Raw genomic sequence first — 14844 nt, 5'->3', positions numbered from 1 at the left:
ATCAAAAACAGTATTCAAAACCCTATATTCCTATTCTGTACAGCATGGCGGACATGCTTATATCACCTTGCTGATCATTTGCCGATTACATAATTCCAATTTTAAAATTTATTGTAAAAGCCACAAATATTTTCAAAATAATGTGGTAAAAAAATTATGGAAATATAAGCTAAGCATTAAATTATTATATAATTTTAATTATATAATTATTGGCATAATTTTTTAATATTTTATAACACATTATTCATATGTGATAATTCATAATTTTTTGCTGATCATCAGATAAAATTTGATGGGTAGAGATGAATATGCATGGGCAAAACTCAAAACTTTGCACAAATATTCTTTATATTATGTAGAATTTATAAAAAAAATAATGCAGTGATCTGATTCATAATGCAGGTTTTTTATTAGTAACATATTTAGTGAATAATTTTGTAAAATGAATAAATATATGCCAAATAATAATAAAAGTTAAAATGTTTCTAATGAAATTTAATATACAATAAATTAAAACTAAATTTAAGTTATTTGTGAAATTTGAGCATATATTTATTATGTAAATTTTTTTAGCAATGGTATTATATTATGTGATAATTGAATAAATGATCAGCAAATGATTGACAAATGATCAGTGATAAAATAGTGATGTCTGCTATGCTACTCTGTACTTTAAGTAAACTTGCAGAGCAGGCAAAAATGCATTTAAAATGCATGTTTAGAATGGTTGAATATATGGTAAAAGTTTTATTTTATGAAAACAATTTTTTTTGAAGTCACATGATTTGCCCCCACTTTAGACGACCTCCAGAAGTAGCTGATTCTATATCATATATCCAGAATTCAGCCAATAAAAAACTGGAATTTCTTAAACATAAGAAAAAGTAGATTTCAGTAAATACCATTTTATAAAAGTCATACATTTTTTTTTAAAAAAAATTACATTTGATTCATATTATGATAATTCGGGCTGGCATTATCACAATGCATGGAGTCAGCCCAAATTATGGCCAACCATATTTTGTTTCAAATTTGGGCCGATCATATGAAAATCATGTGATTTCAAATGCTTATGTAGATCTTTTAAAAATAAGCTTACATTGTATTTTTTTTGGAGTTTGAAAGATTTTTTTAAAAAACTTCAAAACTTTCTCGAAACAAAAACTGCCCGCTTAGAAGAAATAATTTTATCAACTTTATTACACTCAACGGTAACATTTTCAGGAGCACGTCGCGATCGTTTTGATGCGCGATCTTTGTTCTTGTTCTTCCAAGTAACAATGAATCTTCCTTTTAGATGCTTTTCTCTTATTATTTAAAGGTAATTTATGATAAAAATTATTTACTATCAATGACTTCTTTTTCTTTTGAAATGTCGTCTTTCATGATAATTTGATAAAAAATAATTTACTAAAAGATTAATGACTTATTTTTCTTTTTGTTGGAATATTCAAGAGTTCTTTAAAAAAAGCTATGTCTAATGATATAGGCGAGATGGATCAAATAGAGGAGTGGCAAGAATTAGGCATAGATTTTCAAAATTCGAATATAAAGAACTTAATGTACCGTTATTCGCAGTTAAAGGTATTTTAAACTCCTTTTTTTTGGAATAAATTTATCATTAGATTACATTATTATATGAGTAAAGTCTGATTCAACTGCATCACCTTTAATTATTTGAAACCCTAAAGAATTTCTTAACTGAATAAGAGAAGCATCCAAAAGGAAATTCTTTGTTACTTGGAAGAACAAGAAACGGATGCGTATTTTGAAAAATTGCGCGCATCAAAACGGCCGCAAGAAATCTGATGTTACATAACATACTGTTAAAGAATTCATCACTTGGTTAAAGATTATTGAGAAAATCAAGCCGCGTTATCCTGCTCTTTCATGAACATTTACTTTACAAGCTCAATTACAAGTGATTAGGATCAGAACACAAGTGAGCGGTTCATGATTTTTCAAATATGTTAGCGTTATCAGGTTTGTTAGCATTCAAATTATATTTATATTGATTGAAGAGATTGATGTGAAAACTTAGTTTTAATCTTTTATTATTTATTATAGATTATTTGGACAAATTCCGTCTTAAGTGAAGGCAGTTACGCAGTAGTACTGATTTTTTGCTGCTATAGTTATGGTTGTAGGCATACTCAGGATTTGAGCTGATGAACGAAGCCTAGGTTGATTTCTTGGATATAATTATTCTTTATTAAATTTACTTAATGTTCGGCGGTGACATAGACAATAAAAATTCGGGAAAGGATTAGAAACCAAAGATATGATAATATTATAAAGTTGTATATTTATTAGAACAATTGGCTCAAATATCCAAGTTTATTTTTTTATTTTTTAATTGTCTATTTTAGTCAACGTCCTTTAAAACCCAATTTCTTAATGATATGCCTATTCTGACCAATAATTGTCCTTTAGCCAAGTGTAATTTTTATTTTGAAACGAAAATGAATAAAAAGTGTTATAAACATCTTACCAATCACTAAGATTCTAAAAAAGAAGAGAGACCGAGAAAAGCGTTTATTTCCAAAGTTACTCGTAATAAAAAAAAAAATTATATTTTTAAATCATATCAACATTTATCATTATCACTGTCCCATCAAAATATTCATTATCTCCACATTAAAGGTTTTCTATCTCTAAACTAGCATCTCTAAATTCCTATCAAGAAGTTCAACACTTGGAAACCCAAGTAATATTCCAGTTTCATAAGTCCAACATCTTGCTACATTAGGAATTCTATAACCGCCACCTCCAAGAACTAACAAGGGAATCTGCCAACTTTTTATAAATCTTACGCACTCTCCATGAGCTTTAATACTTATATTAAAACCTCATAATCTATCTTTTCCGAGAGAATCTGCTCCACATTGTAATACAATAACACTTGGTTGATAATGATCTAACATAACATCCTTGAACAATGAAACATAGCTATTATCATCAATTCCATCTTTGAGAGGTACATTTAGACAAAAGAATTTGCCTAATCCGTAACCAATTTCGCTTGTATTTCCGGTTCCATTCTATTGATTATTTAATAGGACGTTTTATTCACTTATTTTATTTCTAAAGAGTGGTTATTCAAAGTCAGTTACATTAATAGTATTTTGTATACAAAGAAAACAAAGATAAGCTATTGATCATTGATATTCATCCTGCCAAGCAGGACCTCACCCTTCGGTAACTGCTATTTGAAACAGGAGAACTACGCTACTGCCCAAATTAAGAACAAAAAAATAAGACCAGAACTAATCAAAAAAAATAAAAAGAGTTAAAAAAAGAAACCGAAGAGCCTATATATAAAATAAAGTAAACTATAATTAAATCTATTGTGTGAACGAGTAAAAGTAACAGATGATAAGTCTATGTTTAATGATGACATCCATGACGGAAATTTGAACTAGTGAGGTATATCCATAAAATGGAGTTGTCGAGAGCGCGACGAGAATCATTGAACGGATTAATATAACCATGTGAGTCGCTGACGCGAGCTGATTCATTAGATGGACCAGAAAAATGGTCTTCATGATGACGTTTGCGTTTCCGGTAAGTAAGTCGTGAACGTTGTCTTCGTGATTTGGTGTTCCTGTTTCCATTTTTTCCATTCGGTACTTCCGTGCATGCCATAAAGTTTTGAAGATATCTTAGTGAAGATCTGATAAAAATTTTAATAATAACTTTTTGATCGAGGCTTTATTTAAACTTGCAGCTCTATATGGGTATATTATATCCTTTGAGATTAAATTGAGTAATAAACAGTGGAGGGTCGGAGCTTCACTCAATGTCGTCGGAGGGTTATTAGTCCAGGTAAAAATTGGACAAAAACTTATGCAATCTTCATATAGTGCAGTCAAACTGTCAGAATTAGCTGTAATCGTTGTCTTAAAGATTTCTTTATGTTTATCAAAGACGGGTTTCATTATTTCTAAAACTTTTGGGCAAATCCACAAATGTTCATTGGTTTCTGGTGAATCATGACAGGAAAAACATTGATCGAATCCTTTCAAGATATCGGTTCAGTATGTCTAAAGTCGGGAGGTTGTAACTAGAAGCCTTAACACGCCAGCTTACAGCTTACTATACTTGAGGCTAGTGGGTCTATCAAAAGGATTATATTTTATCCATAATTGTGTGTATTCCTAATCTATAATTTAATCAAGGGTGAAATGTTTAGTTGATGAGATGGGAAATATGATGTTCCAGAGTTCTGAAATTAATGATCTTCTTTAAAGATTTTCTTAAGTCTCGATATATAGTAATTTCGTCGTTGAACTTGACTGTGCATAGTTGATCGGGTATCCGAAGTAGCGAGATTTGTAACGAGTTAGGATCGTCGCGGCCTTTTTGCTAGGTCATCGGCTGTCATTATATATGTTGCTAGAATGTGTTTGATTTTGTGTAGTGTTACATCGAGATGAAGCATTTTAATAATATACTTAATTGCTTGCCAAAATAAAACATTATTAATTTTTTGTAAACGTCAAGGTGTTAATTTTGGCGACATTAATGAATTGAAAGTCGAGATTGCACACATTGAGTCCGTGTAAATGTCTACTTTACATGAATAGGGTAGACAATTAAAGCTGTCAAAATAGCAACTGTTTTGGCTTTTGTCGAACTTGAACAGTGAACAGTTGATCTACTGTACTTGATATCTAGGTCGATGTTTGTAGTAAATATCATCCAAATCTCATTTTGGAAACGTCGTTTAATATCTCGTATGAGCGAACCATCTGTATAAATTCTAAATGATTAAAGTCTGTTAATTGTGAACTTATAAGGATCAAAGAAGAAAAATAGTAGAATAATTATAATTTTTTTTAATTAAAAAAGAGTTTGTCGTATTTGAAGGAAAAAATAAACTATCATTAAATTGAGGTTCAAGATCCGTATATAAAATTCCTGGATTGATTTTTTGACCATTAATTGAAGAACGTGCAAGGAAGTCGTTATATGCGTTATACGACAGAGTACGTAGTGAAATGTGTTATTTAATAGTTCTATACATAATATTTAATCGGTTTTTGTTTTTAGTATGGATGGCTGCGTGTATAACTATTGTGTTGTTTGAGGGTTGACCAATTATACATTTAGGTCGATAATAACCACCATAAATATTTAATAGGATGTAAATGCTAACGCATATAAATCATCAATAAAGCGCACGTGACCGTAGAACTGACAATACTGCTGTTGAAAGAGTTTCAATTTTGACTAAAAAAAGGCAAAAAAAAAAAAGAAATTATTTGTTAAAACAGTAATTAAATGAATTCAGACAATAATTTCAAAATCTTACATTTTCTAATGGTACTTTATGACGCATAATTGAATCAACATAGTCATACATAGTATGCAATCTGGTATCTATCCACTTTTTCTACTAATATCACAGGCTTTAGCTTCTTTTAATACAGAACATTTTTCAATAAAAAATTAATAAAACCAATTGTAATATCAAAAAATAAATAAATGATAAATTTTAAAATTAAATTACCTTTGATGGACTTTTTTTAAAATATGTCACTGCAGTATTACACTTTGTTAAAATCCGATTTGCAGATGAAGTAGAGCAAATATCTTTTGAAATCAAATTAATATCATGTGCCATACAACGTATATTAAAGAATATTTTATATATTTTCTGTAGAATACTTGCTCCTGAATCTGTTACAATTACTGAAAAATTTGCTGGACCAATTTCATCAATTATTTCATCAATTGTTTCGAATAAAAATTCGCCAGTATGACTTTAACTTAATAGACACCTTAGCGCCCACAAATATTCTCTATGGTTGGATGTATGAATTAAAAAATTCCAATTGACTGTTAGGTTTAAGAATAAAGATTAACTAAAATCACTAAACATTAATGTTGAGAATAACATACACTATATTAAATTTGCTGTATTTTTCAATTCTTTAATAACTCGTGTGTTTACAACTGCAGTTTCTTGTGATAAAAGGATGCCAGAAAGTAATTCTTTTGATGGTGAGTATATCCTGGGCGTAGAGTCTTCAAAAATTCAATAAAACAAGATTTTCAATTACATGCCATGGAATGCCACATACAAAAATGCTTTTACACAAGCACGATCAATTTCATGAGTTTTATCCTAAGAGAATTAATACTACATGAAATGATGAAAATCTCCTATTTTTGTTTGAATTGAACCATCATTAGGTTTTCATTTTTTAGATGGAAGATTGGTTATATCATCTTTTGTAATATTTTGATAATCAAGATATATTTCCTTCGGCTTTTGCAAGATTGTCTTGTACCAGCTGATACTTTAGAACAATCATTAGTAAAAATGCTTCCAACTCTTGTGGTTAACCCTTTTTCCAAAATAGATCACAGTATACACAGGTTGTTTCTGGTACTTTTCTACCTTATATAGCATGGTCTCTCATACCAAAGACTTAAAGCGACCACCAGAACCTTTCTTTTCTTTTTTTTGTTGGAATTATAAGGAGTAGCATTTGAGGAAGGGTTAGAAAAGATAAATTTTGCGTAGACAGTTAAAAGAAAATAAAGAAAATGATAATTAATAATTGATTGTTTTTAAAAGAAAAAAGGGAAATGGTTATTTATGAGAATGATTAGATGAAAGATCGCCTAATTTAGTCTCCAATTAAAAGGAATTCACGTGACGTTTAGTTTTGGAAGTTTCGGGTTTCGACAGTTTCAGAAGATCAATTAACATACTTCTACAGAATCAAGAAACTGTGAAATTGAAGATTATCTTTTGCGCCAGGAATTCCTTCATATCATGATGCTACCAAGGGACCACGGTATCACATAACTAGAAAATAATTTTTCATGAAATTTACATGAGTTGACATGACCACTCTCTTTGTAAACGAAATTGACATGTAGAAGCATGAAACTTTTGTACCACTGAAAACCATTGTTAGTTTTATATATCATGAATTATACATTTTACATATTGACTTTTTTGTAAATTCAAAACTGTCTGATCTTAAATTTGCACAATTATTATTATCAAAAAAATTGAACCACATTTATTGGCCGTATGTAACTCGGGATTCTTGCGTCCTTGTGAAAACTGTGAAGCAGTCTGTAGATGTCCAAGATCATGCTTCATATATATACGTAATGCATCAAAAAATATCAAAAGTAATTATTTGTATCTTAGTCTAAAAAATTATCAGTATATCAAAAACAGGCATGATTCTATTTGTCTGAATAATATCAGAATTATTTACTTATTTTTTGAAAGCCGCTTTTAATTTGAAAAAAAAAAAAATCTAGACGAGTATCTTAGTAAACTAAAAAGTATGTTCGACCATTATCCCAACGTCAAAGTATCTGATAAACAACGAACAATTTATCAATCATATAAACATGACGAAACTTAAAAGTTTATGATAAATCATACTTAAGCTTTATACTAATAAAGATTATATAAAGATGTTTAGTTTTACTTTGTCTGCAATTAAACAAGATCGTTTTCATAATGATATGAAATTCTTCGATAAACTTCCAAAATTAGGAAGACTTTTAATGATTCATAAATAGATTACTACCGTAATCTACGAAACAAGAGAAATAACTATGTTCACAGTAATATCACTAATATGAATCGGCGAATCTTTCGGGAAGTTTCATCTCAAACAAAATAATAGGTTATAGGACTGTAGGAGTGGATGAATTTCTTTTTTCATCAATTCATATTATTTCATTTCAAAGCTTAGAACCAATGACGTATGAATAAGCATCAATGCTAATTGTGCGTTCATCTAAATGGATGATCATCCATTTAATCAATTATACAGAATATTAACCCAGAAATATTTCTTTATCTCATTAAGTTATAGTAATCGAATCTCTTGTAGTCTCAAACATTGTAATTAGGTTTATTTTTAAGATAATTAAGAAAAATAAATAGTATTCTGCTATATACTCAAATTATGATCTTTTTTTTTTTAATAATTGATTACTATGTTTTGATTGCTATTAGATTGTCTAAGCTCGCGACGTGCTGGATCAGGTCAAATAAATTAAATGCACACATTAATCATTCAATTACAAAGTTTAACAATAAGTTATGTAATTACCCTCTTGGCTTAATCTTAAACGCTCTTCTTTAAAATCTCTGATGTTTTATTTTTATTTTTGTTAGTGCGATCAATGGTAAATTCACTAACCCGTTGAATAATCTATAAATTCATGATCATGATTTTGTGACGTAGCTGCTTAAATCATGATAAAAAATGGTCTTTAAGTATCATTTATTTAATCTGAATGAACGAATTAAAATACTTGAAATAAATAATTATGATCAAATATAAAATAATGAAATATGAATTGATATTTATTTAATGTTTAATTAAAAGCAAATCAAATAACTTGTTGAAATTAAGATTATTTCAGATTATGTTATTCTAAAGAAGACCACTTTCCAAAGGTCAAAATTTATATCTTAATTTATATCAATTTATTATCTGTTTACAGTCAAACCTCAGCTGGTGAAAGTTCAAGAAAAAAGGTTCGGTATATGATGGTATGTAAATTTTTTTGGTTACGGTACATTTCGCCGAAAGCCATTTCGCCGAAAGGACGTTTCGCCGAAAAATAGGGCCAACATTATGCAGAATTATAAATAACTCAGGCAAGAGATTATTTTTCGGCGAAATGGCTTTCGGTGAAATGTCCCGATACCAATTTTTTTTATATACCGAGATAAATATGTCACGTGAATTAGAATATTATTTTTGGTCCGCAGAAAAGATTTCAAACCATTCTTATTTCTTACCTAATCTCCTAAATGTTCTAATTTCTTTACCCTAAATCCCTTATTTTCTAGAATTAATAACCTTATATCACAGAATTTATCAAATTATTTACATTTACGGAGATTTACAGAAATAATGAATAAGATTTTTTATAGGGCCTTAACCCATTAGAAAAATAGATTATGCTTTCACGCACGCATAAAAATTTCAGATCATGTGCGCGACAGAGTGCTGATAAATGACACAAATAAATACATTATTAATTAATTTATTTTAGGGATCGCAGAAGGAGAAAATTCGTGTAGAGTATAGGATAATAAGAGAGTTTAGGTTCATTAGAAATAGATCAAGTTTTTATTTTTCTCCGAACAAAAATTACTAAAATGTAAAACAAAATAATTAAATAATTTTTTTTGAATTGCATCTTATTAACATATGAAGGCAAAAAACAAATCATGAATTTAGATCACGTGAAGGCGTCACTGCAGCTCTATTATATCATTGTTCTGCGCCTTTTCTTTGTATTTTCACCGATATTTAAAATTTTGCTGTATATTAAGGATCATGATGTTATAATAGAATTATACAAGTGTTGTGATACTATGATAGAATATCTATACTAATATAAAATATGCCGATATAACTTGTAGTAAAACTCGATTATACTTATTTGAATGGATGGAAAAAGATTTTATAAAAATGGGAATAAAAAAAAAATTTTTTCCCACTGGAGGTCTTTTTTTAGGTTAAAACATTTTTTTTTATCAATGATACCTTTCAAGAATTAGGATAATTTATTTTTAATTTTCTATAAACGAATTTTATTGTATTGTAAATATTTCAATTTCAACATTCTGCACAGAATTGCGGAGACTCCGAAATCAAGCATAGCCTTCCTCAAATTGGTATTCCTTTGACGAATAAGATTTGTAAACTAGCGGATGCATATGCCCAAACTCCGACTTTTCAATACGTTAAAAATTTTACTTTAGGTTTAGTCGAATATAAGAATCTTTTTTTTTCTTTTGACATTTATTTTCCCTTTATCTTGAAAATTTCGTTCTTTTTAAATTTGAATTATCTTTTAAACTATTCTAATATCTTCATTTTTTTTAAAAAAAATAGTTTCTTCAAATATTTATCATTTTTTAGATCATATTATTAGCATAATAAAAACAGGTCTAAAACTGATTTGGGATAGCGATATGCAAGATATGCATGACAAATATGCATAAAAAAGTACCGTAGGTTGTTTTAAAATGGGTTAGCTGCTCAACTGCGTCAACGTATATGTATATACATTATATTTTGAAACATTTTCTCCTGCAGGAGATAAGGAAAACATAAAAAAATTTTCACACGGAACTATTTTTATGACGTTACTATATATATATATATATATTTTTTGACCTATAAATTGAAATACATATTAATTTTAATAAGAAAAAAAAACTTGTATAGTATATCATATTAGTGATTACTGCTGGTTGGGCTTTGATCCGCAATAACGCAATACCACAACAAAGGTTAAGGTGATTTCGATGAATAGCATATAGTAATACAAGATATTCATAAATTATGCAACCCAATGTGTATCTATTATTGGTGGCATTTTTAATAGAATGTCTTCTATATATCCTCCTCATGATTCTTGGTCTTTTAGTTGTTTTTATCTTTTTTGAGGCATTTTCTGTTTGAATAATACAAATAAATATATATTTAAGAGGGAGATAATAAAATTATAAAAAAAAATGCCATATTATATAATGATACTATAGTAAAATATGTTTACAGTAAATTTATTTTAATATAATATATTCAATAAATTATTTACAGTGTATGTGTATATATTTAAAAAAATAAAGAAACCCATGAAGAATGGGGGCTTTTCTTAATTGGCATAGTTTTTTTTACGCCAATAATTAATTTAATCTTTTTACTTCGTTTGCGTCTTTCATTAATCTCATTTATGTAAAATTATGTAAGTTTTTTCAACAAGTTTAAACAACTTTTGTTTGTATTGCACAAAATAAAAGCGCGTTTAAGTCTGATTGTAATATATACTTTTTAATTCATACATCAGGAAATTCCTTTGTGATCAAATGATTTTGATCATATGGTTCAATGTAAAGTAAGAATCTTTCAATAAATTATATGTTATCTGAAATCTCATTTACACTTGTGTGCTTGCAGACAGCTTGCTCATGAGGCTTACGAATGCATTTGAACTAAGCTCAATAGGATTTAGCCGTTAATTTACAAATCACATTTCACGCGAAAAAAAATATAATCAACTCACACTGAGTTATTCCCGAAAACATATATTTATACAATAATTGTACAACTTTCATGTATGACAATCAATCACTCATGGAATTATTATAAAAATCGTTCATTTTTGCCCAAGCTTGAATCAGAAAAAAAAAAAAAAAATACCTCCTAAATAAAATTTTATAACAATACCTATTTTCACTGTTATTAAGCACTCGTGCTTAATACAGTCAAACCTCTATAAATGCACAATGTGCAATTATGGAGGTCTGACTGTAACAGTGAAATATTATTATATTCTTATCCATCATGGAGATTACAGAATTCGTAAGAAGACCACGTGAAGGAAGACCGATTTAAGTTACATTACGATGTATCGATTACACCTGAAAATATAGAACTTGTTTTGTGACTCAATGCCTTTTTTGTTTTCCTTAGTCTACTTGATTTCCTTAGTTTATACTATTTGGTTTTCTTAAGTCTATTCTATGTGGTTTTCTTTAGTCTATTCTGTTTGGTTTTCTTTAAGTCTATTCTATCGGTTTTCTTTAGTCTATTCTATTTGGTTTAGTTTATTGCGGCGAGAAATTGGTGTTTAGTAATAGTGGGAGAATGGTACTACTCCTTGGATGCGCGAGACCAATATTCGATAGTAAGTAAAAAAAAATTATTTTTCGTTAAAAATGTGTCAGTATTGAATATTAATATTATTAAATAAAATTTAGTGCAACTAGAAAACAAAGTCGTGACGAGTGGACCTTCACCACAAGAATTTACGATAAAAATAAAGAGTTGGGCACATAGTGATGCAGAACTAAATCAATTTTTTATAAGCAAGAAGCAGCATGACCAACAATTGCCGAACGGGTAAGTTTTTTTATTATTTTCCTTTCTTTCTTTTTAATAAAAATGAATCTCATAATGGATTATAATCATTTATGTAATAAGTAATAATGGCGCTGGACGTAATAATCGGTCACAAGGTTTCTACCGCACATGTTACTGTAGGTAGATCATTCTTTACCCAGAAGGAAGCAAGTCCTATTACTGGAAGAGCTGAGGATATTATCAATCCGCCCGTCCCAAACATTGACTTAAGTGCAATCGCTTTCTATCAAGGTGGTCCACATATACAAATTGTAACAAAATATTGGGACTCGGATCTCCTGACGAACTACGTAGGGGCCTTTCTGAAAGGGACCATCAAATGGTTGAGAAAACAATCAAAAACTTCAAAATAAAAGGTAACCATAGAAACGAAGCCCGAACTAGTTATAATATTGAAAGATTAACACAAACTTCCGCATCGCAAACTATGTTTAAAAAAGATGATAATACCCATCGATGTAAGAGCCTATTTCCAAATAGCGCGCAATAAGCTTTTAATTTATCCCTTCCTTCCTTGCGTTGTCGTAAGAAGGGACATTTTCCATCCTCTTGAAGTTTGCGACGTAATTCCGGTAAATTATGTGATCCATCTAGCAATATCACATAATTATAAGAATTTATTTTCTAAACAAAAAAAAAACATCCTGTATATAACAGGATCAACGATATATGAGGAAACTGAATGGAAGACTGGTGGACGAGATGATGACGTTAGTCTTCATTTCGTACCAATAAGGTTTGAACCGGGGTCAAAATACTAAATGACCAAAACGAATTTATGCAACAATCCGGAGTGATCAAATGGCCGTGGTAGGTTTAAAATATGTATTATTGCGATATAGGAATGAATTATATTTTGATTATAATTTTATCTTTAATAACGCAAACAGGTGAATGCGAGAGTTCTTCCCCCCTTATCACCCGCTATCAAGAGTTCATTCGCGTGGAACTTACATGAGAAGAAACTCGCAACTCGGCTCTTGGTGTGTTTTGGCTTTTTTTAAGGCCTGACGTTTTATCCGGTCATGTTGTCTCTTCGTTTGTCAGAGAACTAGCGACCCGTGTGTCAAGATACAGGGAAGAAATATATCCGGATCATCTGACAGATAAGAACATTCGTATTTTTGTATTAAATTTTTTGATGTAAGTGTACTTTATAATTTTTTAATAATTATGTGAATATTCTTGTTTGGATGATGATAATAATTAATTTTTATAAAATTTATAGGTTTCTATAATTTATTTTATATGAAGCGGGATATATTATAATATATGATTATACGATGTTGCAAAAAATATTAATTATCCAAAATTGGGAGATTTTTTGTAATAATTTAGATTTAATTTTATTCACAATTGTTATCGCAGCTTGTAATATAATAATTATAAGTAATAAGTGAAAATGTTTCGAGTGTTGTGGCTGTTGGGATGGAACGGAAGCCGAGGTCGAAGATATCGAAGCAATCAAAGAAGTACACATTTATATCTAAACAACATAATGTTTGGACAACAAGATTGCGTACACGTGCAACAGAATATAAGCAGCAAAACATTAAAAATTCAAAGGGACCGAGATGGGAGGTTGTTAACGAAGGGGAAGGTTCTTTCGGAAGTTCCGTTGACCAACTTTAAATGAAAGTGAATATCTTAACGCATAAATTTCATAAACTAACTTCTTATAAACACCTTTTTCTTGAGTTAACGATTTCTAAAAAATCTCTTTCACAAATCATTGAATTTTGTAGACTACAAAATTTTTTCAAACTTAATTTGATAATATTAATATTAAATATTATAAATATAAACAGCAGTAAATAAAAATACGTTTTTAAAGTCCAATGTCATGCTGCTTAGTATAAAGTTTATATTAATAAATTATAATAAACGTTTTTTATAATAATTATTCTGCAATTTCTACAAAAAATTTTATATATATAAATTCTGATCCAGAGAAATTTGACCGTCAAAGCAAACAGTAATTGTTTATTTTGGGTACCTTGCAACACCGATAACTGTATCGTTAACACGTTTAATTTGGCGTATAATGATTAATTTGAATAGAAGATAATAAGGGTACTGTCAGATATTACCTAATATCACTTTAATATAAGAGCTTCCCCCAGGACCCCCAGGTAGATATGTTATAGATATAATTCCTTATATAATATTATATGTAACCTAAGATCTTTAGTTATATATAATTCATATTATTTCATTTTAAAACTTAAGAACTAATCGACATACATTGTTCATCTAAATGGATGATCATGAAAAAATGTTTATTAGCGGACTTTTTAATCTCGCAAGATTTATGATTATTATCTCAGAAATATTTCATTATCTCAATAAGTTATTGTAATAGAATCTTTAAATACATTCGCTATAATATGGCATCCATACATACCATTCATATATTTGATAGATCTTGTAAATGATGTTACTATTTGTATGTTTTCTTCATTAGCCAAATAAAATAAATTTCATTGTCGCCAGATTGTGCATTAAAAGAAAGTTTTTTTTACAATCGATTGAACATTTAATTTTACGGGTCCCTTAATTTAATGAAATGCTTTTTCCTTTACTAGAAATATGACAAATACTATAAAATTAGTTGGGCTTTTTAAATCTATTGAATCCATCACATGTAAGATATTATTTAATAAAATTTTTGAAAAGTAGAGCATCCTAATACTAAATTAGTCTTTAGAACATTTTAATTTGTTTTTGCTAATGATTTTTATTTCAATCTGATCACTGGATGGTGAGAAAATGATAAAAAGAAATAATATCTTTGAAAGTTAGTATGTTGATGACTAATATAAATATTAATTTTAAAATATTAATTAATTTTATTTTATCAACATCTAAGATTCGATAATTTGAATTACTCACAATCATGTGATTTTAATAA

The 14844-nt window shown here is 28.9% G+C and overlaps 2 protein-coding genes across 2 annotated transcripts; both read left to right on the top strand.

The window, feature by feature from the left end:
- Window positions 1-1297: 1297 nt before the first annotated feature.
- OCT59_026669 (uncharacterized protein) lies at window positions 1298-1809 on the top strand (the record flags this gene model as incomplete). Its single annotated transcript, XM_066143332.1, has 3 exons — window positions 1298-1321; window positions 1456-1584; window positions 1711-1809. 3 exons carry the CDS (start codon window positions 1298-1300, stop codon window positions 1807-1809), a joined length of 252 nt encoding a protein of 83 aa, XP_065992861.1.
- Window positions 1810-11354: 9545 nt separating this feature from the next.
- On the top strand, window positions 11355-13171 carry OCT59_026668 (uncharacterized protein; the record flags this gene model as incomplete). Its single annotated transcript, XM_066143331.1, has 12 exons — window positions 11355-11372; window positions 11598-11697; window positions 11771-11912; window positions 11994-12053; window positions 12165-12289; window positions 12374-12391; window positions 12489-12505; window positions 12591-12643; window positions 12728-12743; window positions 12824-12876; window positions 12939-13076; window positions 13162-13171. 12 exons carry the CDS (start codon window positions 11355-11357, stop codon window positions 13169-13171), a joined length of 750 nt encoding a protein of 249 aa, XP_065992860.1.
- Between the last annotated feature and the right edge of the window lie 1673 nt (window positions 13172-14844).

This window comes from Rhizophagus irregularis, chromosome 6 (genome assembly GCF_026210795.1).
Source record: "Rhizophagus irregularis chromosome 6, complete sequence".
In the NCBI taxonomy this organism is placed as follows: domain Eukaryota; kingdom Fungi; phylum Glomeromycota; class Glomeromycetes; order Glomerales; family Glomeraceae; genus Rhizophagus; species Rhizophagus irregularis.
This window is presented reverse-complemented; position numbering and strand designations above follow the sequence as displayed.